This window comes from Amphibalanus amphitrite, unplaced genomic scaffold (genome assembly GCF_019059575.1).
Source record: "Amphibalanus amphitrite isolate SeventyFive unplaced genomic scaffold, NRLGWU_Aamphi_draft 001061F_arrow, whole genome shotgun sequence".
NCBI classification, from domain to species: Eukaryota; Metazoa; Arthropoda; class Thecostraca; order Balanomorpha; family Balanidae; genus Amphibalanus; species Amphibalanus amphitrite.
The window spans coordinates 86,326-114,213 of record NW_024882555.1 but is presented as its reverse complement, the minus strand read 5'-3'; the positions used below and the strand labels follow the sequence as shown (position 1 = coordinate 114,213).

Here is a 27,888-nt window from a genome sequence, read left to right as displayed (position 1 = left end):
GTCTCACACTTGCTCATTGCAGGAGACTTTAATCTTCCACAAATTGACTGGGCCAGCAACATCTGTTCTGCTCCAACCTCGAACCACACACACAAGTTCCTGACAGCAGTACATGATTGCTTCTTATACCAGCACGTCACTCAACCCACAAGATTTCGCGGTATTGAAAGGGCAAGCACCCTTGACTTGATCATGACGGCTGAAGAAGGGATGCTTTCTGACCTCAAGTACTCTTCAGGCCTAGGCAAGAGTGACCATGTGGTCCTCGATTTTCGCCTTAACTGTTACACTGCCAAAGCAACTACTGAGCAGCCCAAGTTCAGCTTTCATAGAGCAGATTTCGCCCGTCTAAACCGGCAACTATCTGGCACTGACTGGACCCCCCTGATCACTTGTTCTGTTGATCAGGGGTACTCTCTCTTCAAAACAACTCTGAACAAAACAGTTTTAGAATGTGTCCCTCTCTCCAAGAGCTGTAAGACGCGGAAGAATCTTTATATGACAAGTGGTGCCCTCAAGCTAAGAAGTCAAAAGAACACACTGTGGATGAAGGCTGCAGCTTCTCGCGACCCGATCGACATAGCCAGATATAAGTCTTGCAGGAACAAATTGAGACACCTAACGAGGCAGCTCCGGGCTAACTTCGAAACACAACTGGTGGCAGACTTAAAAACAAATGCAAAGGCTTTCTGGAAATACAGCAATAGCAGGCTTAAGACTAAACCGAGGATCGGTGACCTGAGAAATTCTGATGGACTCATGGTTAGTGATGCTACTCTTAAGGCCACGGCTCTAAATGAGTTCTTTGCCTCAGTCTTCCAGAACGAGGATGTGAATGATGTACCAAGGCTCGTTGTTAGGAACCAGACGTGCAGCCTCTCTGATATTGACATTTCCCCGGTGACAGTGGAACTTAAGCTCAGAAAGCTCAAGGTATCAAGTTCTCCTGGGCCTGACGAGATTCATCCGAGAGTCCTCAACGAAGCGTGCTGCTCTCTTTCGGCACCACTCTCCTACCTGTTTCGCAGGTCACTTGACACTGGGTGTATTCCAGAAGACTGGAAGCTTGCACGCGTGGTCCCTATCCACAAAAAGGGAAGCAGGGTTGACCCGTGCAACTACCGTCCGGTCAGTCTGACATCAGTACTCTGCAAAACACTGGAATCTATCATCCGCGACCAGCTGCTGAAGTTCTTGACAGAGAACAACCTGTTGTCCACTCATCAGCATGGCTTTCGTCCGGGCAGATCGTGCAGCACCCAACTACTAGAAGCATTGGAAGATTGGAGTAGGGCCATCGAACAAAGCAACCCAGTGGACGTCATCTACCTTGATTTCCAGAAGGCCTTCGATTCCGTGCCACACCACAGACTTCTCAGTAAGCTCCAGAGCTACGGGGTGTCCGGCAAACTACTGGCTTGGATCCAGGCGTTCCTCACAAACAGAAAGCAGCAGGTGGTCATTGACGGATGTCCCTCGAACTGGACGGAGGTCGCTAGCGGCGTACCCCAGGGCTCCGTGCTGGGACCCTTGCTCTTTCTAGTATATGTGAATGACCTGCCAGACGTGGTCCACTGCACCGTGAAATTGTTTGCCGACGACGCGAAGCTGTACACTTACACTCGTCTCCCTAGCGATTCGGCCGCCTTACAAACGGATCTTACGTCCTTGTCACGATGGTCTGATTTATGGATGATGCCATTCAACCAGAAGAAGTGTACAGTGCTGCATCTAGGAACAAGAAACTGTGGATCTGCTTACACACTGGGCAACACCTCCCTAGCCAGCACACGCCTTGAAAAGGATCTGGGAGTCCATGTGGACGCCGAATTGAAGTTCCGTGAACATGCTGCATCAGCAGCAGCAAAGGCAACTCAGCTCCTCGCAGTAATCAGACGGTCATTCTCCCTCATTAATGAGATCACCCTGCCTCTTCTCTTCAAGACTCTGGTTCGTCCGCACCTAGAATATGGTAACCTCGTGTGGGGACCGTTTAACAGAGCGGACCAGCGACTGATTGAGAGAGTGCAGCGCAGGGCAACCAGACTGGTTGAGAACATCCGTCACGAACCCTACGTGCAGCGGCTCCGAATGCTGAAGATGCCCTCACTCTACTACAGGCGACGTAGAGGAGACATGATATTCATGTACCAGCTGTTCCACGGGGGGCTCGATACCGACCCTGAAACGTTCTTCACGCTGGCCGATGGAGTTACTCGTGGGCATCCATACAAAGTCAGGAAATGTCCAGCAACCTCGAGAGTGCGACGATCCTCGTTCGCTCTACGAGTCGTGAACGACTGGAACCGACTCCCGTCTGAGGTGGTCTGCGCCCCATCGCTCAACTGCTTCAAGGCGAGGCTGGATGCACACTGGTCCCACTTACGATACACCATTCCCGATTCCGATTGATCCTGGACAAGCCAAATACCAGGAGCTCGATGAGATCGGGTACGACAGGCTCTAAGCCTAAAAATCCCGATACTGTAAGGTAAGGTAAGGTAAGGTAAGGTAGTAGATCAGACGTCACATGAAGGTTTTCCAACTCAAACTGAGGAGAGGCACTGTACGTTTGTAGGTTGTGTAGGGTAGGTTTGTAGGTTGTAGGTTTTAAGGTTTGTTTGTTGGTTTAAGTGTTAATGCCTCAAGCATTTTAAGAATGCAATAGCATTTTTTGATGCGTGTGCAGATGCTTTTCCAGACCTCTTAAGGTATGTTAGGCAGATAGTAGATTAAAGATAAGATTAATAGATAATTAATAGATAAGCTTAAAGATAATAATCATTCAGCAAATGTATAATTAGAGGCTAGTGGTGTCTATACGAGGTATTGACCTTGCATTCAGTATTTTAGTAATGCTTCATCTCAGCTTAGTTGTGGTGTAATTGTGTGATCATTTCTTTGTAAAACTGAGATTATGCCACTCACAACAATGCCCACCAGTCATTTAGGGATGTCCTTATGATGACAGCACAATACCTTTAAAACTTATTACTTATAAGTAATAATAAGACCATGGTCTGACATATTTTTCTTCTCTTCCAGGAGCTGGACTCTTATAGAAATTTTGGGCAACTACATCTGTAAACATGACTGAGAGGAAAATCAGAAGAAGAGGTAAGGTTTCACACGAAAACTTTTCCATGGCCTCTGATATAGTCCCATGTTCTGTCGAACTTGTTTTGTATTCCGTTCGCTGAGTCTCCGGTGGCCGGAGGTCAGAAGTGTAAAGGTACGGTCGTTTGATGCATTACCTTCTATCCTGTCCACATATACCTACTCAATGAAAGTAAACCGTAGTTTTAACCAGGTCTTTGGAGTCGCCGCAGTCCTGGCAGGTCTGCGGAGTCGATGGATTTTCGGTGACTCCGACTCCGGCTCCGGTCTCTAAAAGGTACTCCGACTCCGGTCAAAACTGTGACTCCGACTGACTCTGACTCCGCAACAGTCGCATTCTTAGCTATGCGAATCGAAACGGCTTCAGTGAGTTCGTCAAGAATGGTCGCACACTCGTGCCTCGTCTCGCCATCGTATCGTAACGTCCCTGCGGCGGGCGGGGTCAGACGCGGACGGCTGCAGAGTTCGTCAGACCGCCGGAACCGGGGCCCGTCCCGTCTCCCTGGGGACGAGGTCGGGGATCCTATGGCTCATACAGCTGTGCAAGCATGTTAATCGCTACGACAGCGCCATTGCCAAACGCTGCTCACGGCGTATTGTTTTGTGATGTATTCCGTTCACTTGGCAGCACATTCCAATGAAGCTTGTTGATGTTTCCATGGAAACCAAATACCACGATACTGCTGGCCTCAGGTATCATTTTATGCTGAAACAGGGCCCTGTACGCCAGGTCAACAGATGTCACAACTCACAAATATGCATATTGCATGAGACGTCAATCAACCAGCCTGGTTCGGTCTACCAACTGCCGTAGTGAGTATCTGTATGAGTGAGGTGAAACCTTCACAGTTGGGAATGAACTGGCCACAGGCCGGTGAACTGGAGGGCCACCACACTGAATTATAAACCAGCGTATTGTGTTGGCGTCTCGGCTGTCCGCAGGGGTCGCTTTGAAATCGCTCGCCTCTCCGGTTTTCCTTGCGGCGCTGTCCAAACGAGGCGATGGTGCCGCCATCTACAATTAAATCCACACATCGCTGGCACTACACCGCGGCTTCGCTGAGGAGCGAACCGCTTCACCAACATTGGTGGCGACAGGGAAAGTCAATGCAATATGCGCTGGGAGAGTTTTGCCTGCTTTGTATAGATTGATACATCTTCTGAACTCTAGTGGTACACTTTTAACCCTTGATTTACACTTAACAGTCACCTTTTATTCTACTATGAATTCATCCCGAAACAATTACATTTACGGGACTGTTAACGTTTGCTTGGAATGCTTCCTTCACCTTTTACGCCCTGAAAGGGAGGCGGCTTGGAACGTTGGCTTTCATCGTGACTTTTCTTAGAAACATTTCTTCAGTTCGTACACATCTAATATCCACGTGTAGCGACTAGACCACGGATACGAAACTGGCCATTCAAGGAACATTCAAGGAACCACCAGTGTGGCGTTGCGTTCTCATTCAGCATGAAAGGCCAAATTGTGCTTCAATGCTAGCAGCTTTCTCAGATTTGAACTCGTATCTGGACTCTGGAGCAGGAATCTATCAATGCCTAATCGGTTTATGTTCGTTTTGTCACGGCGCTTTGTTTATGGCTCGGGGTAGTTATAAACATCTCGTTGCTTGGTTTCGCAAAGCTGCCATGATACTCGTACATCCATACCTTGGAAAAGTTACGATCTCGTTTTGGGGTTCTTCAAACTGTAGTGCCTATGTTTACCTTTTGCACGGTTCCTAACGGCGCAGAAACGAAAATTTCAAGTTGCTGTTAATCGGCAGTTGCTCGGTAGCGGCAGCAAGATCCCGAAACGTCGACAGAGTACATTGAATAGAAATTGAATAGGTTGTTCGGCATATTTTGCTCGGCGTGTTTTAGAAATCTTGACTTGGCCAAAAACTTTTTTTTTACGAGACGATATCGCAAGAACCTTGGCGGTATCTTCTTAGTACATAGACGAACATTTCAAGACATCTGACTTGGGCTGGAAGCTTGAAATATAAGCGCATTTTTCCTCCGCGATTCTAGCTTGAAGGGTATTTGGCAGAAGTCATGAATGCTGTCATTTTTATTACATCATTATTGGTTGTTACGAACGTAGAATATTTGATGGCGTATGAGATGTTTCCCTGTGGTAAAATCATATGCCATTGGCTGCCCATTGTTCATCAGGGTGATATTCACTCACATTTTGATGAAGTGACCTCGTTGAATAACGTCTGTCCGAAGAACGCGTCAGCAACGAATACTACATGTTATGGAGGCTTCGCCCGCGCTGTAGCGTATGGTAAGCACATGGCCCATCGTTATCATCATCCTCTCAATTTGAACACCGGGGACTTCTTTCAAGGTCACATCTACTACTCCTATTTCGGCTGGAAAATGGTCGCCGATGTCGTGTCTCACATGCCCTACACGGCCCTGGTGTTGGGTACCCAGGAGTTCACCGATGGCATTCACAACCTCCTGTCATTTATGCACCGAATCGGGCCCAAGTTCCTCTGCACAAACTATGACTTCAGCCAGCTCAATGAAACTCTGCAAGCCGAGTTCACGAAGCTATGTCCGCGCCACCGCGTGGTGTCGATGCGTGAGGCGGTCGGCCGCCATAGGCGAATGAGTGTGGCACTTCTCGGCTACACCACGCCCGAGGCGCAGGTGCTGCTCCAACCAAACGAGACCATCATCTTCGAGGACGAGGTGGAGGCGCTGAACCGCGAGATCGCGCTCATCCTCGGCGACGCCAGCTACCAGAAGCGGCGCGACATGTTCGGCCACGGCGTGAAGGTGTTCGTGGCGGTCGGCCACGCCGGCCTGGACCGTGACCTGGAGATTGCCGACCAGGTGTCCAGCCTGGACGTGATCGTGGGCGGCCACTCTCACACGCTGGCCTGGCCGGGCGTGTGGCAGACGTACGTGCCGATGACGCCAGAGGACCCAGCCGACATCGCGCACTCCATCTACCCCGCGGTGGTGACACAGCGCTCTGGCCGGAAGGTCGCCATCGTGCACGCTGGCAAACACGGCAAGTACATGGGCTCGATCGACATCGGCATCAACGCCGACGGCGAGGTGCGCGACTGGTGGCCGCACATCTTCCTCCTGAAATCCTCCTACCGCAGCGACGAGGAGGTGGACAAGATCATGGAGGAGTACGACCGTCTGCTCGACCACAACCGCACCGAGGTGCTGGGCCACATCCGCGTGCCGCTGGCCGGCTCGCCGGAGGCGTGTTTCGCCCGCGAGTGCGCGCTCGGTAACCTGGTGGCCGAGGCGGTGCTCTGGGTGCTGCGACGGCACGCCGAGTCGCTCCGCGACTCTGTGCGAGTGGCGCTCATCAACGCCGCGGCCTTCTCCAACGGCGACATCCCGGCGGGCGACATCACGCTGGGCGGCATCCTCAAGGCGATGCCGTACCAGGACACGCTGACGGTGGTGCGGATGAAGGGCAGCACGCTGCAGCTGACTCTGGACCACAGTGTCGGTCTGGCGCACACGGGCGGCTTCCTGCACCTGGCCGGCGCGCGTCTGGTCGCAGACTGGATGGCGCCGGCCGGTCAGCGCGCCGTCTCCGTCACCGTCCGCCGGGGCGGGGTGTTCGAGCCGCTCAACGTCACCGCTGACTACGACGTGGTGGTGCCGGCGCACGTGGCCGACGGCGGCGACGGCTACCGCATGGTGCTGGAGGGCGCCGAGCCCAGCGACGCCGTCAATGTGCTGGATGTGGATGTCATGATCCGCTTCTTCCGGGCCTTCCACTGGGTGGAGCCGCAGCTGGACGGCAGGATCATCATCATGAACCCGGACGGACGGTCGCGCGGCGCACGGACAACGGTGGGGGTGGCGGCGGTGGTGATTGCTGGGGTGTGGTGTCTGGTGATGGCTTGGTGAAGATGAATGGGACGCTGGTGCGTGTGTGGATGCTTGTGGTGCTGTTAGTCGTTTTGGGATAATCGTGTCGACGGTCTCGTGGGGCCTAGAACTTGTTGAGATGTTTGAAGTCTTTATGGTCGTTAATTCTACATATCGTTTCAGCCTGTGTTGTTCAAGAGGAATTCGTTGTTTTGTGTTTCCTGTGGTAGTGGACCTTATTGAATGAATGGTATGGTCGCAGCGTTATGATTACTTGTTATGAGAGTGAGTGTCCTTAGTATGCGTTTCGATGCGCGCTGTTTCAGTGTTCGTGGGCTCTCTCTCCAATGCCGACTTGCTGACGACACCCGTGCTGTGTATCATAATCATGCCGTCCCTATGCTACACTTCTTCGACGGTAACGCTGACTGAAGGCGCGTTTCCCCTGGATGGCCTCGTGTCATGTATGTTGCGTTTGATAATAAACAGGACGCGAGCATTGAGCAATGAGCGGCTGGCCGGGCTGGCTCTGTCGAGCGCCTATGATGATTTGTTGGCCTTTGTGCAAGGCACACAAATAGACTAGTGACTACCAAACCGAAGTTGTTACTTTTTTTTAAAGCTCGTCCAACTCAGTGAAAGATATGGTCATCACTGAACATAACATTATTATCATAGCTTCATTGCTGTCAGCAGCGACAGAAAACGATTTGGCCTTGATGTGTCATGAGCTGGAATGATCTTCAAAGAGAAGACTAGAAGTGGAATGTAAGCTTTTGGGAGTCACATGGTGGAAGGAATTTTTCGACACCCATTCGATGCAGTTTTCTGCAGTGTAATTGTACGACCTCCTGGCTGTTATTGTCATTCTGTCGCTGATCGCTTACTTCCCTGTGACTGACGATTTTCTCTCTCGTTCTCTCTCAGACTGTGTGCGTCTGTCCAACAAGATAATCGAGCGGTGTCAGCTGCCGGTGGAGCCGGTGAGGGAGATCCGCGACATCCGCTCAGAGTTCTTCGTCCGCCTGCTGGAGGTGCTCAACCATCGGCTCCCGCCAGGTCAGTCAGATGGGGGAGGGGGGGGGGGCGGTCAGCTGGGGCGGGGAGAGGGGAGAGCTCAGCAGCTGCCGCCAGATCGGGGGAGGGGGGAGGGAGGTCAGCAGCTGCCGCCAGGTCGGTCAGCTGGGGTGGGTCGGTCTACTGGTTGATTTCGGGAGAAGCTCAAAGCAGTTTTTTCTGTAGTGAGAAATCAAAATTTAATTTTATTCGTTAATTGAAGAACAGTATTTTCTTTCAACATGGATATGGATTGCGTTAAGTTATATTAAGATGAAATGCGAGATGATAGATATAACAACGGATTCCAGATTTGTATATGTCCACGAGAAAATGTCCGGCCCACTTTGATGTCCTATGGACACTGAACGCCTTTCTCGTACTTTACTTACGAACTAAATTAGAAACCCTATCTTCTGTGCCTTCCAAATGCATTCACCCACACCAATTTGTCACAACATTCCCCGTCTTCTAGGCATTATCGAGCACCCGGAGACGCCGTCGGACGAGGTGCATAACGTGCAGACCATCATTAACCACCTGGCCCTGGACCTGATCGACGTCGACCTGTCACACATCTCGGGCGCTCAGGTGATCGCCGGCAACGCACACGCCATCTACAACCTGCTGGAGATCTTCTGCGGCCTGCACAAGTACCTCAGCTCGCACGAAATCGGTACGGACGCCGCCGAAATCCGGCCTCAGCTGGTAGTGGGGATAACTATCATTGTCGCGTATTTTTCATTCATTGAGTTTTGTCTTAGATGTGGTAGCTCCTGGATGTAAAAAATTCATGAGCAAGGTTCTTTGTTTGATGAAAAGGTATGCGTGAATGACTTATTATTCACCGTTCCGTGCTTCTATCCTCATGATACAGAAATCCTTCTCCTCCACGCCGCAACCCCCCTCTGGGCTGGACAGACAACTTTATATCATGTGGGCTGCTCCCTTGGAGCGGCACCGCTGCTCCCGAGGGAGCGCACCCCGTAGCCGGGTGCAGTGAGTGCCTTGGGGCTGGGTGGCCTGTCCTCTGGACGGGCTTAGCCCCGGTGACTCACTAGGGTGCCTGCCCAGACCAATGTCTCCCCCTAATTCCTATCATCCTCCCGGCTCTGAAATGGTCCCATTGGACCGAAAGGGCCTAACCCATAAAAAATACTTATTATTCCCGAAAGTAAAATGTGCCACGGTCTTCACTCCTTGAGGGGTGCAGTATTCACTCCCGTAACCATAGTTCTCTTTTTTTAGCTATTGCCTGTTGTATCTTCTCTAATCATGTCATCGCTCAGGACATCTTATTACGCCCGCCACAGATTTGGGAGAACCCTTACCGGCAGGGCTGCGGAGTCGATGGATTTTCGGCGACTCCGACTCCGACTCCGACTCCGACTCCGGCTTTAAAAAACAGCTCCGACTCCGACTCCGACTCCGGGCAGAATAATCGACTCCGACCGACTCCAACTCGCGACTCCGACTCCGCAGACCTAGCAGGGCTGCGGAGTCGACAGATTTTCGGTGACTCCGACTCCGGCTCGGGTTTCTAAAATCGACTCCGACTCCGGTCACAACTGTCGACTCTGACTCCGACTCCGACTCCGACTCCGCAGCCCTGCTTACCGGTACCGTACCATCCTAGCTGTGACCCCGCTCCCCCCCCCCCCCCCCCCACACACACGCATTACAGACAGATGGCACCCTGTGACCCTGCCCCCCTCCTCCCATCACAGACAGATGACACCCTTTGATCCTGCTCCCCCTCCCATCACAGACAAATGACACCCTGTCCCCCTCCCATCACAGACAGATGACACCCTGCCCCCCTCCCATCACAGACAGATGACACCCTGCCCCCCTCTCCCATCACAGACAGATGGCACCCTGTGACCCTATCCCCCCTTTCACGAGACGTCGTATGTACCACTCTGTGACCTCACTCCTTCCCCCATCACAGACAGATGGCATCTGGAGGAGAGTCTGACGGAGACGGAGGAGGAACTGAGCACCACCAGCTCATCGACTCCGACCGACTCACAGTCGGCAAACCAGGTCAGTCAGTGACTCTAGTGACCCTCACTGACTCACAGACCAGGTCATATCGACTCCGACCGACTCACAGTCGGCAGACCAGGTCAGTCAGTGACTCAGAGTAACTCACAGTGACTCTGACAGACTCGCAGTCCGCAGACCAGGTCAGTGTGACTCTGAGTGACTTGTACTGGTTCACAGCATTGACTCACAGCTCGTCGACTCAGACCGACTCACAGTCTGCGGAACAGGTCAGTATGACTCAGACTCAGTGTGACTCTGACAGACTCCGTCCGACCACAGACCAGCTCCTCCACCCCAGACCGACTCACAGTCTGCGGAACAGGTCAGTGTGACTGACTGACTCACTGTGACTCCTGCCGACTTATATTGACTCCGACCGACTTTTGACTCCGAGTTACTCAGTAAGACGCCTTTTGGGGTGACAAACGAGCGAGCGAGAGAGTGGGCCGTGTATGTGCGGAAGTGCTAGAGGATATTTCCAAATGACTTGTGCATAGCGTAATTGAACCCCCTATTTTCTGCACCAGCTAAAGGCATCCATCGAGGCACCACTTCCAACGTGCATCCTCGATCGCAGACCAGATCACAGATCACAGACTCGATCACAGATGGCCTGTGGTCGAGGCAACGCGTACGACGGCACGTGCACTGCACATGCCGTTGTGCGCTTTTAGGAACTCACAGTGCCTCCCTGTGAGGAAGGCAAGGCAGGGATGAGGAAACGCTGACCTGTCGTCAACACTCTTATTCTGACGCCTTTAGCTTGGCGCCTCGCTCTGCTGAGCCATGGTTTTTGGCGACCAGCGACTGCCCTCAATCATCCGGCACTGGTCTTTGGTCTGCTCTGACTGGCGTTAATCGGGGGGGGGGGGGAGGCGTACCAGACTGGTTACAGAGAGCAGAGCAGCTCAGCTGTGTGCCGACCCCGGAACGGACCATCCCTGTGCGTCAAATATGAAGTGAACCTTTAGTCAATATGTAGTCGATTTACAACGATAAAGTCAGCGGGTGCTCAGCCTGTGGGCAGTGGTTTTGTCCGCGGTCTGTCTGAACTTCCAGGAATAATAAAATAAGGGATGAGTTACCAACGAGCCCAGTCAGGAATACAAAACTTTGAAGCTTGATTGAAGATTCGGTACTGGTCTGAATATATCCGCACTGTATTTTTAAAACCGCTTGCTAGGACTGCTCTCGAAATAGCGTTGTTCCATGACTAGCTTCCGCGTTCACGACTGAAATTACACTACCTACTGGTTTCAAGTCAGCGGCTATGGGTATTTAGTTTCGAGAAAATCATGCTATTGAGATCTCTTCTCAAGGTCCATGCCGTTGTGTTTTCCATCAGCCCCCACTAACATTCAGTGCCCTGTTTTCCAGGAGGACGCGGCGGCGGCTCCGGAGGCTGAGGCCGTATCAGAGGAGGCAGCAGCGGCGGCGGCCAGGGATTCGGACCTCCCTCCATCCTCACCGTGAGTCGCTGGGAGTCCTGGAACTCTCGCGTTTTTGTTAGGGATGGATGTGCAGCTTAGTGACTGCACTGGAAATCGGTGAATGGGGGTAGATATCTGCCTTGCAAAGGCAAAAATGATTAGTCAGGTCAGAGGTCATTACGTCAGGTCAGAGGTCACCCTAACGTAATCGTTTTACCTTTGCACGCAGATATGTATCTTGTATTGAAGACGTGACTGTGTGCGACTGATAGTGGTTTTCTCTCCTGCATCCCTCCGCCTTCCTTACTCTCTCCTCTCACTCTCCCCTCCTCCCGCCAGCTCCCGCCGCTCCTCTGCCGGTGTGCGTGCCTCGGCCAGCGCCGGCAGCCGGCCCCCGTCCTCCGCCCGCTCTCCCCCCGGCTCTGCCCCCGGCTCGGGCGGCGGCAGCCCCTCCAGACGCCTGTCGGCCGGCGGGCCGGGGTCACCGGCCGGTCAGACTGCCGGACTGACCCCGAGCGGGTCGGGCACCGGGCCGGCCGGCGCCGCACTCAGCCCCAGCACCAAAACATCCACCAGCGGCGGCTCGGCCGTGGTCAGCTGTGAGTCAGGGAGAAGGGTGCTAGAGCGCCGTGCGTGGAGACCTAGAGATTTTTTGCCTTAAGGGACGGGGGATTTGACGACACGGGGATGGACTCTCGTTTTGTGATCGTCTCTCTTGTATTTTTACCGTCTCACTTGACGCTAACCCTGGGGCTGGTCCGGTAGCCTAGCTGTAATTGCATACTTGTCTTGTCTTGTGTTAGGGCGGACCACCCTCTTGGGCCCAGGCGGGTTGCATATTCAGTTCACATCACCACTCAACGTTACGACTCCCTGTCACGCTCGACCATATCTAACACCGCTGCCGGTCTACCCCCGTGTGTGCCCGACAGTCCCTGAGTCTCAGTACTCACTGGAGATGGAGCTACCGATCACCAAGTCCGGGAGCCGCCAGCCGGGCGGTCGGCGCGAGCCGCGGGAGGCTGGGGGCTCGCCGGCCGCCGAGTCCGCCACCTCTCCCTCGGAGAGCTCTCCGGCGGCCTCCTCCTCTCTGGAGTCTCCGGAGGATGACGGAGAGCCGGCGGCCGGCGGCGGGCTGGGAGACGGACCGGAGACGCTGCCGGAGACGCCCGGAGACACGGCGGTGGAGGGAGACGGCCGGCGGGCGGACTCGCTGGAGACGGCCCGCTCCAGTGAGTCGGCGGTACAGGACTCGCCGACCACGGAGACGGGGACCGAGGAGCAGGAGACGGGGACCGAGGAGCAGGAGACCGGGACCGAGGAGCAGGAGACCGGGAGCGAGGAGACGGAGGGCGAGACGGAGGAGACGCCGCACGAGCCGCACCGCTTCGAGTTCATCGACGAACAGACGCCGGTGAGTCATGGTTGTGAGAGGTGCTCAGGGGTGGCACGCGCGGAACGTAGTTGAAGGGCTCGGGTTGTGAATTGTGATAATTTGTCAGCTTTTTTAATCTGTCTTCACATCTTTTCATTCACATTTGGCCTTAAGTTATGACACCCGTTCTATTTTTATCCGTTTTATACGTTATTTTTAACAAAATATTCAGTAATAGATACGTGAAGAATCATTGACCTTTTCCTCGAAAATGTAAAAACAATGCCAAAAGTTATATTGAATGCGGTGAGCTTTCGGCTACAATGTATTGTGTCATTTTGTTGGTTTGACGAAGGCTGGTAGCCGAAAGCTCACCGCATTCAATATAACTTTTGGCATTGTTACGAGCGAGCGAGCGCAGCGAGCGAAGCGAAGTCTTTTCAATATAAGGGAAAAATCTCAGTATGAGCGGCCCGGCCCGGCCCGGCCCGGCTTGTAACGCTTTTGAGAGGCTTATATCTCAGCAACCGCTGGACCGATTGGCCTGCGGTCTTTTTTGCTGGGTAGCCCCATCCCTTCTACCCCGTAATTGACTACTTTTGATGCATCTCAGTGACCGTCGTGGCACGTGCCACGTGAAAAGTCAAGGGTGTTCAAGCAGTTTTGCAAAAGTAGTGATTTTGAGAGGCCCATATCTCAGCAGCGGCTTGGGCGATTGTCTTGCGGTAATTTTTGTAGGGCAGCTGCATCCCTTCTACCAAAGGTCGGATACTATTGATATATGTGAGTGACCCCCACTGCACGTGCAAAATGCAAAAAGAAGAGGTGCCAAATTTGTTCCCATTTCAGTAACTCGGTTTACTGGGGCGATTTCGCTGAAACTTGGCATACAGGTAGGCACCCACCAGGCAATGCATTCCCATGTGTTGCGGTTAGGGTGTTACTGCACGTGCGCACGTGCAGGGGGCGTTTCCAGATCTCGAGAACGGCTGGACCGATTGCGCTCAAATTTGGTACACAGTTGGGGACCGGTTAGTAGGGTGCCGTGCAAAAGTCAGTTTGGACCCTGTTTGCACGTGCGCACGTGCAGAATGCCGCTTCCAGATCTCAGGAACGGCTGGGCCGATTGCGTTCAAATTTGGCACACCGCTAGCGACCGGCTAGAAGGGTGCTTTGCACAAGCCCGTTGGAAGTACCCTCTCGCCCTTCCGCACGTGCAGGGCTCACTATCTCGCTCGCTCGTTCCTCACCGAAAAGGCGTTTTACTGGTTTTTACATTTTCGAGGAAAAGGTCAATGATTCTTCACGTATCTATTCTCGTTATGTTCCTCGCTCAAGCACTTCACAGTTCACACCATTAAAATATTCAGTAACTTTATATGAGGTTGCTATGAAGAAGTGTTCCCGTAAAGTGGGGCTATTTGAGACAGTGTGGCTATTTGAGACAGTATTTAAAATCGCTATTAAATGAAAACCGTTTGAATTTTATGTGATATTTTTGCTCAGGAAGGTGTGGAATCGAGCAGTAAATCGCCTGAGCAAAAATTAAGCATAAATTTCAAACGGTTTTTATTTTAAAACAATTTTAAATACTGTCTCAAGTAGCCCCACTGTCTCAAATAGCCCCACCTTACGGAACTGCAGTAAAGACACCACAAAAACACGATCGGTAGTTGGATGTCGGTTGGTTGGAGTATGTCAATAATGTGGAGTTTAGTTATTGAGGATTCTATGCTGCAACGGTATATTAATCAGCATCCGATATTCATCGGATGATAAACGAAACAAACATTGAGATATGGCTTGGGTGTCATGACTATCTGAATGAATGTAACATTTGTACTTATCTTTTTGAACAACTCCGAAAAACATAAACATTAGAAACAAACATTTTCCAAATGTCTACTAAAATTGAACTCGTAAGTCATTTTCTGGTAGGTAGGGATTTTGAGGCCACGAGGTGTCAAATAACTCCACTTGTTAAATGTTACGGGTACCGGTAACCATTCTGTCCAGACTCCTTGAAACGCAAACATCGTCGTTTGAGAACAATTTATTAGTCGGAGCCTCCCTGATTCAAGTCCGGTTATCAGTTGCCGTTGAATGCAATGACCACTGACCAGTCCGTAGTCGTACCCACAATGCGAACTAAGAGAGACATGCGAGCGCCCCCGAAATCCAGTCACCGCTGTCTGTGCCCCACTGGGCTGAAAAAAGCGACAGGCGGGCTTCACACGCTTATATGACTGCCTACCTGGCGCTAAATGGAGACGGACTCAAAATACAGGGGTGTTCGGCGTCCACGGCCGCTTCGTTGGAATGAAGGCAATGGGATAAATAAACCATATTAGGCACACCTACCAGTAAATGCCAAACCAATGTCAGTGTAGTTGATGTTTAGCCCCAAATTTTGATATAATGATGAGCTCTTGAGTCAAAATTTATCCATAATATCTAGTCCCTTTTGAGAGTTTCTTGGCTTCAATCGCTGTTTTCCTCTACATTTTCAGAAAATGTCCGTTTTAATTCGTCACGGCTGTAATCGGTTCGGTACCCCGGTGTTGCAGGAGACCGGGACGGACACGGGCGCGGGAGGCGATGAGTTCACGAATATGGCCTTTGACGCCGACTCTGACCTAGAGGTGGGTCCCATCTCCCTTCCTTACTATCCACCTAACGGGGGGAGGGGGGTGGGGTGGGGGTGGCAGAGGCAGCTCCGACCCACACGGGTGCCTGAGGGAACCTATTCCGATGTGCCCGTCTCCCTGTTCATCGATCCATGCGGGAGGGTGGTTCGACCCAGACCGGGTGGGTAATATGGGGTGGAAGGGAAGGGGACCCAAGAGGTGGGTCCCTGCACCCCGTTCGTTGACCCTCAGGGGGTGTGAGGTCGGGGGGGGGGGTCCTTTAAATGGTTATTGAACCATTTAAAGGAGATCATGAGTTGGTTTCCTCCCTTTGAGCTGACTCGCAGTGAAAGGTTAGGAGTGGGCTGACTCAATTTAACGAAGTGTGAAAGTGGTCGTATGATTAGATGTACCTTGATTTTTTTCCTTGTTTTGGGGAATTTGTGGTGGTTTCATTGGATTTTTAGACCCAAACGCAATGCGTTGACACGATTGGCTTTTGTCAAAGCTTGCACTACGCTGGCTTCCAGTATTATACAGCCTAATGTATTCTGGTATTTAAAATCTTGCAGTCATTACGGATGTTAATTTGAGTGCAACTGACCAATCTCTCAACAACCGAAAGCTTACACATCCCTAAATGGCGCATCCGCACGGACTATGGAATGAGGTGATGGAAGGAGTTGATTATACGATTCAATTAGTTTTCTACTTTAGACGCCCGATGGTCTTTGACGCTGACTCTCAGGCCTAGAAGGCTATAAAACAGTCGAGGCCTTTGAGAAATCTGTTCATGACATGAAACTGGGCTACACTGAGTTTCGATACTGCCCACAGCTCTGCTTTTTGTCAGTCATTCACGGTTCCATTATCTGACCTTCGGTAATGATTTGAGGACTGTTTTATCTTTTTTACAACGTACAGGATAGAGATCCTGCACAAATTCAGTGCCGATGATATGACCACTGTCACATGTTCTGTGGACTCTCTCTGGGACTGTCCCTCCTCCTCATCTCCCTCTTGCTCTCCCACTCCTTTTCTTTTATCTCTCTTTCGCTTTTTATCTACCTTCCTCTCTCTCTCCCCCTCTCTCTCTCTCTCTCTCTCTCTCTCTCTCTCTCTCTCTCTCTCTCTCTCTCTCTCTCTCTCTCTCTCTCTCTCTCTCTCCCTCGGTCCTCTCCGCAGTCGGACAATCTGGCCAGTGTGGACTCGCGCCCTCATTGTGTCCTCCCCGTGTTCCCTCTGTCTTAACCGCTCCTCTCTGTTTGCTCTTCCCGGCAGTCGGACGAGGTGGCCAGTGTGGACTCATGCCTTCCCTGTGTCCTCTCTCTGTTCTAACCGCTCCTCTCTGTTTGCCCTTCCCACAGTCGGACGAAGTGGCCAGCGTGGACTCATGCCTTCCCTGTGTCCTCTCTCTGTTCTCACGCTCCCTTTCTCTTCCCACAGTCGGACGAAGTGGCCAGCGTGGACTCATGCCTTCCCTGTGTCCTCTCTCTGTTCTGACCGCTCCCTTTCTCCTCCCGGCAGTCGGACGAGGTGGCCAGCGTGGACTCGTGCCTTCCCTGTGTCCTCTCTAGTCTGTTCTGACCCCTCCTCTCTCTGTTCTGACCGCTTCTTTCTCTTCCCGGCAGTCGGACGAGGTGGCCAGCGTGGACGGCACGGAACCAGATGAGGTGGATATTAGCCGGCAGCTGAGCGAGGAGCTACAGCAGCTGCAGCAGCAGCCGGCCACCAGCTCCGGACCCGAACAGGTGGGGCAGACCACTACAGACTACAGACTACCTACAGGCCACAGACTACAACAGACTACAAACCATAACAGACCACAGACCATAACAGACCATGACAGAGTTCAACAGATCATAGGCTTTATGAGACCACAGTCACAGTGAGGAGTTACTTGTCACCATCGGCGACCCCTTCACGTGGGGGTGGCGTCTCCCTCGGGAGCCAAGTTCGCCGACACACATCCACACCCTCGAAGAAGACGACTACCACCGCCTGCCTCGCCGGACCGGCGCGGGCGGGTTTTTGGCGGCGGGACGAGGGCTGGCCCACCTCGCCCTGCTACTGATGCGGGCCGGGGACGTGGAGTCGAATCCAGGCCCCCCTCCGCGCTACCCGTGCGGAGTATGCGGCCGGGGAGTCGGCGGCTCATCGGTGCGCTGCGGCGGGTGCGCCCTCTGGCACCATGGTCGATGCGCCGGACTGAGGCCAACGGACATTACCCGACTCGCGCGCACACGCGACCTCTGGTGGTGCCCGAGCTGCATCGCGCCGCCGCCGCCGCCGCCGCCTCGGACGCCGCCGTCGGCGCCGCCGGCCCCGCCTGCGCCTGTCACGGTGCCGCCACCGCCCGCTCCTCCGCGGGCTGTGAGACCGGCGGCGGGAACCCCGCGCACCGGGCGGAACCCAAACCAGACAGGACCCACAGCCATCAGCGGCCTCCTCAAGATCCTGCAGTTCAACTGCAACAGTCTGAAGGCCAGGAAAACCGAACTGGACAAGAGAATTGAAGACGAGAAACCCGACGTCATCCTACTCCAAGAAACCAGACTCCTGGAAAGCGATGAAAACCCACGCTTCCCAGGCTACAACATAGCAGCGAGGCAAGACAGGCCACACCAGGCAAACCCGAGCCCGACAACCACCGGAGCAGCCCGCCCCGCCGACAGTGGGCAGGGAGCACCGCCTGGACCGAGCTGGACCTGCAAGCGCCGCGGCCCGTCGGACCGTAACTCCTGGTGCGCGGGCTGCAAGAGCCGTAAGAAGTGTACGGCACGCGCCCCACCAGCGAGCGGGACCGGGCAGGCGGCCACCCAGCACCAGCCCCCGACCGGCAGCGACGGGACCCGCGGCGTGAAGGGTAAGGGAGGAGTCATAACCCTAGTGCGGGACCAACTACCGTACTCGCGGACCACGCCTCGGTATGCGCCAACTGAACCAGACGAAGAAACCTACATCACGGCCACAGAGCTTCACCCGCAGGGAACACCGTCAATAACCGTTGTCAACCTGTACTCACCTCCAGCAAGGTGGGTGGCAGGGCAAGGCACCCAAGCTCAACCGTTCCAGCCTGCCCGCATCTCCCTTCCTCCGAGATGCGTCATCGCAGGCGACCTCAACGCTCACGCCCACGTATGGGACCCACACCAACCAGAAGACGCGATGGGCCACGAAGTCGAGGACTGGTCGATCGACGCCTCACTGACCATCCTGAACGACGGCTCGGCCACGCGCATCAACCCAGCCACGGGCGGCCTGTCGACGCCGGATGTTACCCTGGCGACCGCTGCCGTGGCGAGAGGAACAACCTGGGAGATCGGCGAGACGATGGGATCGGACCACCTCCCGATCACGACGAGCATCCCTGTAGCTCCACCGAAGCCGCAGCGCCGAGGGAGAGGCCGCCTGTCCCTGAGGAAGGCAGACTGGCAGGAGTACCGCAGGACCTTCGACGACATCACAGGCCGCTGGAACGACCACGGAGACCTGACGGCGAGCGAACTCGACAAACGACTCACCGCAGCCATCACCCGCGCCGCGCGCCGCACCATCCCACACGGAAACGGCGGAAGGACCAGGGAGCCGTTCTGGAGCGAGGCGTGCGACGAAGCAATCGCGACCAGGAAAGAAGCTCGCGCTAAGGTGGCCGCGCCAAACCATACCGCCGAAGACGTCCGGGAATACCAACAAGCAAGGAAGAACGCGGACACGGTCCTGCGCGAGGAAAAGACAAGTTTCCTGCGCAAGCGCATCGCGGAACTGGGGCCCAACACCGACCTCTGGAGCCTCATCCGCACCCTGGACGGACGCAAACCACCGGCGAAACCAGCAGAGCCCCTCAACCGCGCTGGCCCACCTGGCCGCCCAGCTCGACCAGCAGTGACAGATAGGGAGAAGGCCAACGCCCTATGCCAGGCATATGCGGCAGTATCCCGGATCCCACACAACAAACAAGAGGATCGCGACATCAAGCTGGAGGCGCGCGCTGCAGTGAGTGCATGCGCATGCGACGCCCAACGCAGTGGACCGTGCGCGCCATTCACACCCGCCGAACTCGACGCAGCCCTGGACAAGCTCCAGAACGGGAAGAGCCCGGGACCGGACGGCGTACCCAACGAGCTGCTGAAGCAGATAAGCCCAACAGGCAAGACTCTCCTCCTGGCCCTGATCAACAAGTCCTGGACAGCAGCGGACGTCCCAGCCAGCTGGAGAACAGCAGAAATCGTAGCCATCCCCAAGAAAGGCAAGCCGCCGTCAGAGCTGTCCAGTTATCGCCCGATCAGCCTGCTCTCCACCACAAGCAAGCTCGCAGAGCGGATGATCCAGGCCCGGCTGCAGCACTGGCTCGAGACGAGAGGGAAGCTCAACCCCAACCAAGCCGGTTTCCGCAGAGGTCGCTCCACCATGGACCAGCTCGGCCGAATATCCCAACAGATATTCGACGCGTTCGAGGAAAAGAAACCTCACCGGGCGGTCATGGTACTGCTGGACTTCGCGAGAGCCTACGACCGAGTCTGGAGGGCCGCCCTGCTCTGCAAGATGGCTCGGCTGGGAGTCCCCGGCTGCTTCATCAAGTGGCTGAGGGCCTTCCTGTCGGACAGGCGCGCCCGCGTCCGCTGGGGCGCTGCCCGCTCAGACCTCAGGGTCTTCCAGGAGGGCCTCCCCCAGGGCAGCGTGCTGGCGCCGCTCCTATGGCTGGTCTACGTCAATGACATCGACGTAGCAATGCCGGAGCACGTCTCGCGGTCCCTGTTCGCGGACGACGTGGCACTGCTGGCATGCGCCCCCACTGCCAGAGAGTGCGACGCCCTCCTCCAGCCCTGCCTGGACGCGGTGGACACGTGGCTGCGACGCTGGAAAGTCATGCCCAGCGTGACGAAGTGCACCGCCACCCTGTTCACTCTCGACCCAAAAGAGAGCGGAGGGAAGGTCAAGCCGCACCTGACGCTGCGCGGAGAGGAGCTGCCCTACTCCCGCAACCCGACCTTCCTGGGCATTAAGTTTGACCCCCAACTCACCTTCGCGGACCACATCGACGACCTGAAAGCCAAGATGTCTCGACGGAGGCGATGCCTACAGGCACTGGCCGGAAAGACCTGGGGAAGCCACCGCCGAACCATCAGAGCGGCCTACATCGGCTATATCCGGGCCCTATTCGACTACGGCGCCGCCGTCTTCGGGACATACGCCGCCCCGTCGGTAAGAGGACGCCTCGAAGCCGAGCAAAACAAGTGCGCCCGCTTCATCACCGGCTGCCTACGTGCGACCCGGAAGGACGCCCTCCTGGCCGAGGCTGGCCTCCCGACACTCTCGCTTCGGGCCCTACAGCTGGCAGGCACGGAGTACCAGCGTGTAATCCGTCTGCCCCCGAGCGACCCGGGCAAGTCCCTCTTCCGAAAGGAGGTACAGCCGCGCCTCCAACACCGAGCCTACAAGGCATGGCAAAGAACATGCAACGACGCCACCGCCGCGGGAAGACCACCGCCCAAGCCTCCAGACGAGACTGCAGCACTCCCTCACCGACCGTGCCTCAGGAGGGTCGGCAAGTGGCTCGCCGAGGAGGCAGGAATCGAGGAGCTCCCGGTGGAGCCCATGGCGTTCTACAGCTGCGACCCGCCATGGCTGGGCCACCGCGGCGGCACCACCTTCAGGGTAGACCTGCCCGTGGCCACCCGCCGGTCGGACCCGCCTGCAGTCCGCAGGGAAGCTGCCCTGCGAGCCATTGCAGAGCTCCCGCAACCGGATATTACTATCTGGTCGGACGGCTCGGCTCGCGGCGGGATGGAACAGGGCGGCGCAGGCGCGCTGATCCAGTTTCACCACCTCAACAATGAAGAAACCGTGCGCGCTCCTGCAGGGGCGGTCTGCTCCAGCTTGAGAGCAGAGCTGACCGCCATGCGCGAGGCGCTCGCGGCTGTGGCCGGCCTGGGGGAAGGGGAGCTGGCATCAATCAAGTCGGTCCGCCTCCTCACCGACTCAAGGTCTGGACTACAACTACTCGGCCGCGGCCCAGCTAGCCAGACCATGGCTCTGGCCGCCGAGGTCTGGAGGCTGCTGAACACCCTCGCCGAGAACGGCACCGAGACGGTGCTCCAGTGGGTGCCAGGCCATGCCGGGCTGGACGGCAACGAGACCGCCGACCGCCTGGCTGGCGAGGCCGCGGCGGGCGACCAAGATAGCGCACCGATTGACCTATCGAGTGCGCGGGCCGCCGTCACGCGCCATGTCCGAGAGCTGTCGCGACGGAGGACGACCGCTGCCCACCCGCACCCGGACCCCACGCCTGGCCACGACTCCCTGGCGCGCTGGGGGTCGGTGACGCTGTCCCAGCTGAGGACCGGCACATCACCGCTGACGCGCGACACGCTCTACAAGATTGGCCTAGCAGCCAACGACGAATGCCCCGCGTGCGGGGAGCCCGACAGCGTGACGCACCTGCTGATCGATTGTCCGGCCTATGAGGCGGCCCGCCGCCGCCGCTGGGGTGTCGACCCTCGCCTGGTCGACGTCCTCGGCGGCCCGGCGGCGAGGGTCGTCGACTTCATCGAGGGTGTCGGGCGGACCGAGCCGCCGCTCGACCCGCCTGCGCCGCCGCCCCCCTGAGCGGGCTGGCGGCGGGATGCAGAAGAAGAAGAAGAAGAAGTTACAGGCTCGGGACCCGAACACGTAAATAAAGACCATGAAGAGGCGAGCTGTGCACTGCTGGAACATGTGATAAAAAATGAGTCCCCAAAATAGCGGCTATTTTGAGGCTGCCTGTAATAAGAGCTGTGATTCAACGAGACAGATTACGCCTGGGCCGCAGAAGTAGGCTGTTAAGTCGCTAGATCAGGTTATTACGACTGAGCCGGTGACAGAGGAGCACTGCCTATCCACAGGACAATGACTGGGCCACCCAAAGATGGCTACGGACTCACTATGCATGCATTAAATGCGCTCAACTCATACAAAATGTTACTTTTCTATCGATTTTACTAAGGTTTCCTGTTCTGTAGCATTCACGACCCTCCAACAAGAGGTGATGCAGTGTCAGTACTCTGTATGTCCCAGTTATTCTTAATTGTCGTCAACTGTAATGAAATTTACTTATTTTTTCAGACCAGCAGCGGTGCGGAAAAGAAGGAGCGAAAGAAGTCATCGGTGAGTAATGACACGGCTGGGTGTCACAGCTGTCTTCCTAACTATATGCCTAAACCATATGTTTTGTAAGTCTAAGCTTAAAACTTCATTTGTAGTGCTAATAATTGTCTGCATCGCTTTTTGTGCTGATTGAATACGACTGTTGATTGGTGTAGTATCTATCTGCCCTTCAATTCAGCGGTGGACGATTATGCCGAGTTGGGATATTCACAGGCGCAGCAAATTCGCCGCCGCCCTAGCGGCGACCTTGTCCTCCGCCATTTGTTGCGGCTCCAAAGCCAAGCCGGCGTGGAATTTGGAAGGCTCGTGCAGCTCCAATCCGCACAATAATTGTCCACCGCTGCTTCAACTTCTGTTTTTGTCTCTTGCCTCTTACCATGACCCCTGTCATCTGATCCCTTACTTAGACGTTTGTTCTTTCATCCCTGACACCTGCTGATCTCTGACCCCACTCCCCCCTCCCTCCGCCAGCCGGGCACTTCATCTGACACCACGGCGGGCCGGGCTCGCGGCGGCCGCAGCGCTCCGTGCGGGGCGGCCGTGGCGGCGCGCCGCTGTCGCTCCAGTGACCGCAGCTCCGTCAGCGACCCGGGCGTGAACGGACGGCGGCCTCTCTGTAGGAGGCTGCTCACCAGGAACATAGAGACCATCGCTGAGGTAACGAGGGAACGAGCGAGGGAGGGGGGGGGGGAATGTTGACGGCCATACGTCCTTTCCGTTTCCCCATTATCTCTTGTTTTAAACATAGCCCGGTGAAGGACTGCTCCGGTTGTTTTTCAATAGAAAAACACAATTTTAACGAATAGCGTTTGTCTAATGAAGAAACAACCTGCGGTTATCTTGCCGGCCCCTTTTGTGTCATGTATCTTACATTGTTTACTACCTAGTTACAGGACTGACGAAAGAAGTACCGGGTGTCCACGTCAAAAGTGTACCCAGACTTTTCCCCGTATTTTATCTTAAAAACATCACACTCACGAACAATTGCCCTCGTTTGAGAGCCAAGGCAATGGCAAAACATTTGCTATGCTTTTCAACTGTGTTCGGCACCCTGCTGACCAGCGCGTGCCGTCTAGAGCAACTGCTCTATATGAGCCGCTTTGCGTCGGGCCACCGCCGGCAGACGGACCGTGGCATGTGAAATCCCACAATGCCCCGTGCACTGGGGATCCCATTGCCTAGAAAAAGTTCAGACGTCCATGCCTCTGCACAGCAAGAAAGTATCGGTTTGGGTGGCAATAAGGCGTGGAGGGGGCCTTATCGGCCCCTTCTTTTTCGAAGACGACAGGGGAGAGACAAACACAACACCGTAACGCTAGAACGCTATGTCTCGGACGCACTGGAACCATTCTGGCGAGAGCTGAAGCGGAGACGCGGGATCCGTCGCCATGAAGAATGGTTTCAACAGGACGGGGCGCCGCCTCACACCGCCAAACGGTCGCTGGAATTCCTGGAGGAGCACTTTCCTGACCGCCACATCAGCTTGAAAAGCGCGGTGGAATGGGCTCCCCACTCGCCCGACCTCAGCCCTCTAGATTTCTTCTTGTGGGGCTTTCTCAAGGACTGTGCATACACTGGCAATCCAGGGTCGACCCAGGAGCTGAAAGACGCCATCAGCGACGAGATCCGTCGCCTTCCTTCCCACATGGTTGACCAGGCGATCACCCACCTCCAGACTCCAGTCTGCCGGCGGTGGCCCGACGCAAAGGGGCTCATATAGAGCAGTTGCTCTAGACGGCACGCGCTGGTCAGCAGAGTGCCGAGCACAGTTGAAAAGCATAGCAAATGTTTTGCCATTGCCTTGGCTCTCAAACGAGGGCAATTGTTCGTGAGTGTGATGTTTTTAAGATAAGATATGGAGAAAAGTCTGGGTACTGTAGCGCGGGGGGCTGAACAGGGGTGCGGTGGAGTGGGGGTGGCGTTGTTTTCCGGGGGGGGGGGGACTTTCTTGAGGGGTCTGTTACAGTGGGTAGTTCGGTGCCAATGTGAAGCGCTGGGATTGTGCTGTTGGAGACTGGAAGTGTGTGCGTAAGTAAAGTTGATTTCTAGAAGCCCACCCGGCATACAAATGCATCTGATGGGAGATGCTTTCATTTTGAGGCTTGATCATCCATCGCATTGTATAGACGTCGACTCGGTAACTTCACTGCTCGGGCAGGATGGACGGGCTCCAGCCCGTGGGTAATCAACACAGTGAGAAAAGGGCTGGATAAGGCAGTTGGGGTCGTAATGATCACTGCCAAGCCATTTGTTGGCGTTTAACTTGATTTACTGGATGGTCATTAGTCCAGTCACCAATTCATCATCACTGGTCTACTCTACCCTTTTCAAATTTGCCCACTTATATCGTATTAGCGTAGCTGAATTTAAGTGCCCTCGAGAATCATTGGCGTGACTGTCCTAACCGAGCTGCACTTAACTCCTATCGGCCTTAATCTAAGATTCATTCTTTTATCATACGCACTCACATTCTCACACACAAGCGCTCTTCATTTATTCACCAAAATTTATTTAGTGCCCCTCGAAATCCCTCCGATAGTGTTAGGTGTCTGGCAACAATAACCTCCCCGGCGAGATAAATGTCTCTCTTATGAATCCATGTGTGCTCCCGCTAACCGGTGGCCAGGCCACAGGGCTGTCCAGTATTGCATGCAGGTAATTCTTCACCTTTATAATTTAGTCGGATCCACAACACGTCCAATAGACTTATGATGCGAATTCGCGAATTACATCCGGCTGGTTTCCCTTTTGAGAGAGCGCTAGGCCTCGCGCTCCCTCCGGTCCACGTCCTGGAACTTACCGTTCACGTCTTGGGACCATAGTTCACGTATCCACGTCCTGGAACTATCTGCCTGGAACTCATCTGGTTCCGTGGGTCTTACGTTACCAGGACTCACGAACTCCGAGGGGGGACTCTCCCGGTCCCCCAGAGGCTGTCCATCACCGGATGTGGCCGGAAACTCCTGGCTCATGCCGATGATCAAGATGCAGTTAAGTATGATGTCTTCCTGGAACGTACGGCTTCCTGCACCACCTGTGGATGACTTACCAGTGACCCAGCACTCCACCATTCCTGATGAATCCTTGACTTCCGCTGGGATCCGCCGTTTCATGCCTCTGAGCCTGCCTACCTTTGCCCACTAAATAATCCTGCGGGAAACCAACGACAACCGCGGTATCGCCACGGTGGGTAACGTGAATAGCTCTGCTAAAGACGATGTGCTCCTTACCTTACATTACCGGTCTGGACGAATTTCTCAGGAAGTTCTGTGTCTAAGTCATGTTAGTCAACATTCCGACATAAGAGCCGGGCAAACAAACCCTCTCCTCATTTAGACTCCGGCTTATTGATCTAAGATAGTCAGCTTGCAATATACCTTATAGCCACTCGAATATGACAGATAGAAAGATCAAATGTATCCTCTTGAGCCATCAAATTTTCGTCAATCTGTGTCGGGTGAAATACTTGCCACCAGCAACCACAAAATCACGAGTATTCAGGTTCGCCCCAACAATTTCACTGATATTGTTTACCTGGTCTGAAATATTCTGCGTCAATAAATCTCCCATAAATTACGACCGAGAACCGACGGACCGTCCTGTCCGCCGCCAGCTCTGTCCCGCGACTAGTGATGCAAACAGTACGCCCGGACTGCCCAAGATAAACGTCATTTGATGGCTATGCTCGATAATACCGCGACATTACGACGACCTAGTGACATTATGATGACCCAACATCTTTGAACAAATTACCACGTTAGTTCCAAAATTGCATGCCTCGAGTAATTGAATTCCTTAACCCGCGCCCCGCTGGGGGGGGGGGGCAGAATCTGCCCCCCCTCCCGTTTTTCGCCAATAACTTCTAAACGCGTTACGCCAGCGACGTCAAACTTTCAGTACCTTATCATACATCAATTTGACACGTTCCCTGAAAATTTGAGCGAAATCCGTCGGAAATTTTTTGAGAAATTGACGTTTTAGTGACGTCATGTTCGCCATTTTCGCTTCAAAAACGGCAAAATTTCAAACGCCGCTAACATCTTCATTTTTGAACGAATTAAGGCGTAACAAAAAAGGTTATACGTGATTCCTCTTTGTCTATCAAATGGCTATCTCGGTTTTTTGAAAATTTTGGATTTTGGCCCAATTTTTTTTTTCAAAAAACTGACTTTTTTGGAAAAATAATTATAAAATCCAAAATTTTGAGTGTATCGAAAAAACCGGAATATATGTCAGAGAAGTGGTCTTTGTGCACCTACATACCAATTTTTAGAAGAATCGGTTAAAAAATGTAGGAGTTATTCAAAATTTTATGACGTAACGACAAATAAACTTTTTGAAAAATGACTTTTTTTGGAATTTCGAGACCTCGTACGGGAACAAAAGTAGCACCATTCGATTCGCCGTGAAAATCTGCATCAGATAGACACCTTTTTAGACCTTAACAACCAACTTCAAAATTTGACCTCACTTGACCTGACCTTGACCTGACCTCGATCTGAAATTTATCCAGAGGTGGTCCATATCACTTATTGAGTGTGCCTATTGAATTCTATGAGTAAAATGACCCATTAAACATGTGTCGCACATGCCCTTTTCTATATTTTGTTTTTGGTGACCTGACCTGACCTGACCTGACCTTGACCTTGACCTTTGAATGACAGTGTATGCAACGAATATTGTCTTGGTAGTCTAAGAACACGTTTTGGGCAATCAGTCTCAGTCCATTCTTCGGCAACTACGGTGCAAGGCCGATACTGTAGAAACTTGCATTTTGTACCCTTGACCTGACCTTGACCTGACCTCTGACCTACTTAAGCAAAAAAATTTGGGCTCTTAAGATCCGCCTTGTTGAGAGCTTTCGATTGCCGTTTTCCCCGTCTTTCTACGACCATCGGTTCGGAAGTTAGACAGGGGGGGCAGAATCTGCCCCCCCCCCCCCCAGCAGGGCGCGTATGGCTGAATAGCCCAGCGGGGCGCGGGTTAACAGCTGAATTCTGACCTGAATTTGCAGTCCAGCTCATAAACCTGGGCGGCCCACCGCCGCGCCGCTTCACCCGTCGGAATTAACAGCTGGACCAAGGTCGATCAGATACCGTGTGCTTCTTCTATATGTATATACTCTTCGTATTCGGTGTGTGTGTAAATCTAATGTAAAACTCTATACTGTAGTGTGAACTCCACGAAACACCAGAGTGGAAAAGCGTTGATGACATCTCGACGGATGATCTTA

General features: G+C 53.9%; 1 protein-coding gene across 2 annotated transcripts in view; it reads left to right on the top strand.

Annotated features, from left to right (window-relative positions):
• The window catches only part of LOC122369681 (centrosomal protein of 95 kDa-like), a 68,103-nt gene that overhangs the window by 23,294 nt on the left and 16,921 nt on the right, over nt 1–27,888 (top strand). Inside the window, exons 2-12 of one of the 2 annotated variants that reach the window (XM_043344602.1) lie at nt 3,046–3,117; nt 7,900–8,031; nt 8,504–8,704; nt 9,980–10,074; nt 11,455–11,546; nt 11,847–12,106; nt 12,440–12,921; nt 15,450–15,524; nt 17,141–17,260; nt 22,614–22,655; nt 23,127–23,312. In XM_043344602.1, coding sequence (XP_043200537.1) covers nt 3,090–3,117; nt 7,900–8,031; nt 8,504–8,704; nt 9,980–10,074; nt 11,455–11,546; nt 11,847–12,106; nt 12,440–12,921; nt 15,450–15,524; nt 17,141–17,260; nt 22,614–22,655; nt 23,127–23,312 — 1,713 coding nt within the window. In that variant the 5' untranslated portion in view covers nt 3,046–3,089. The remainder of the gene's footprint in view (nt 1–3,045; nt 3,118–7,899; nt 8,032–8,503; nt 8,705–9,979; nt 10,075–11,454; nt 11,547–11,846; nt 12,107–12,439; nt 12,922–15,449; nt 15,525–17,140; nt 17,261–22,613; nt 22,656–23,126; nt 23,313–27,888) is intronic. The other variant, XM_043344603.1, reaches the window with a different exon arrangement.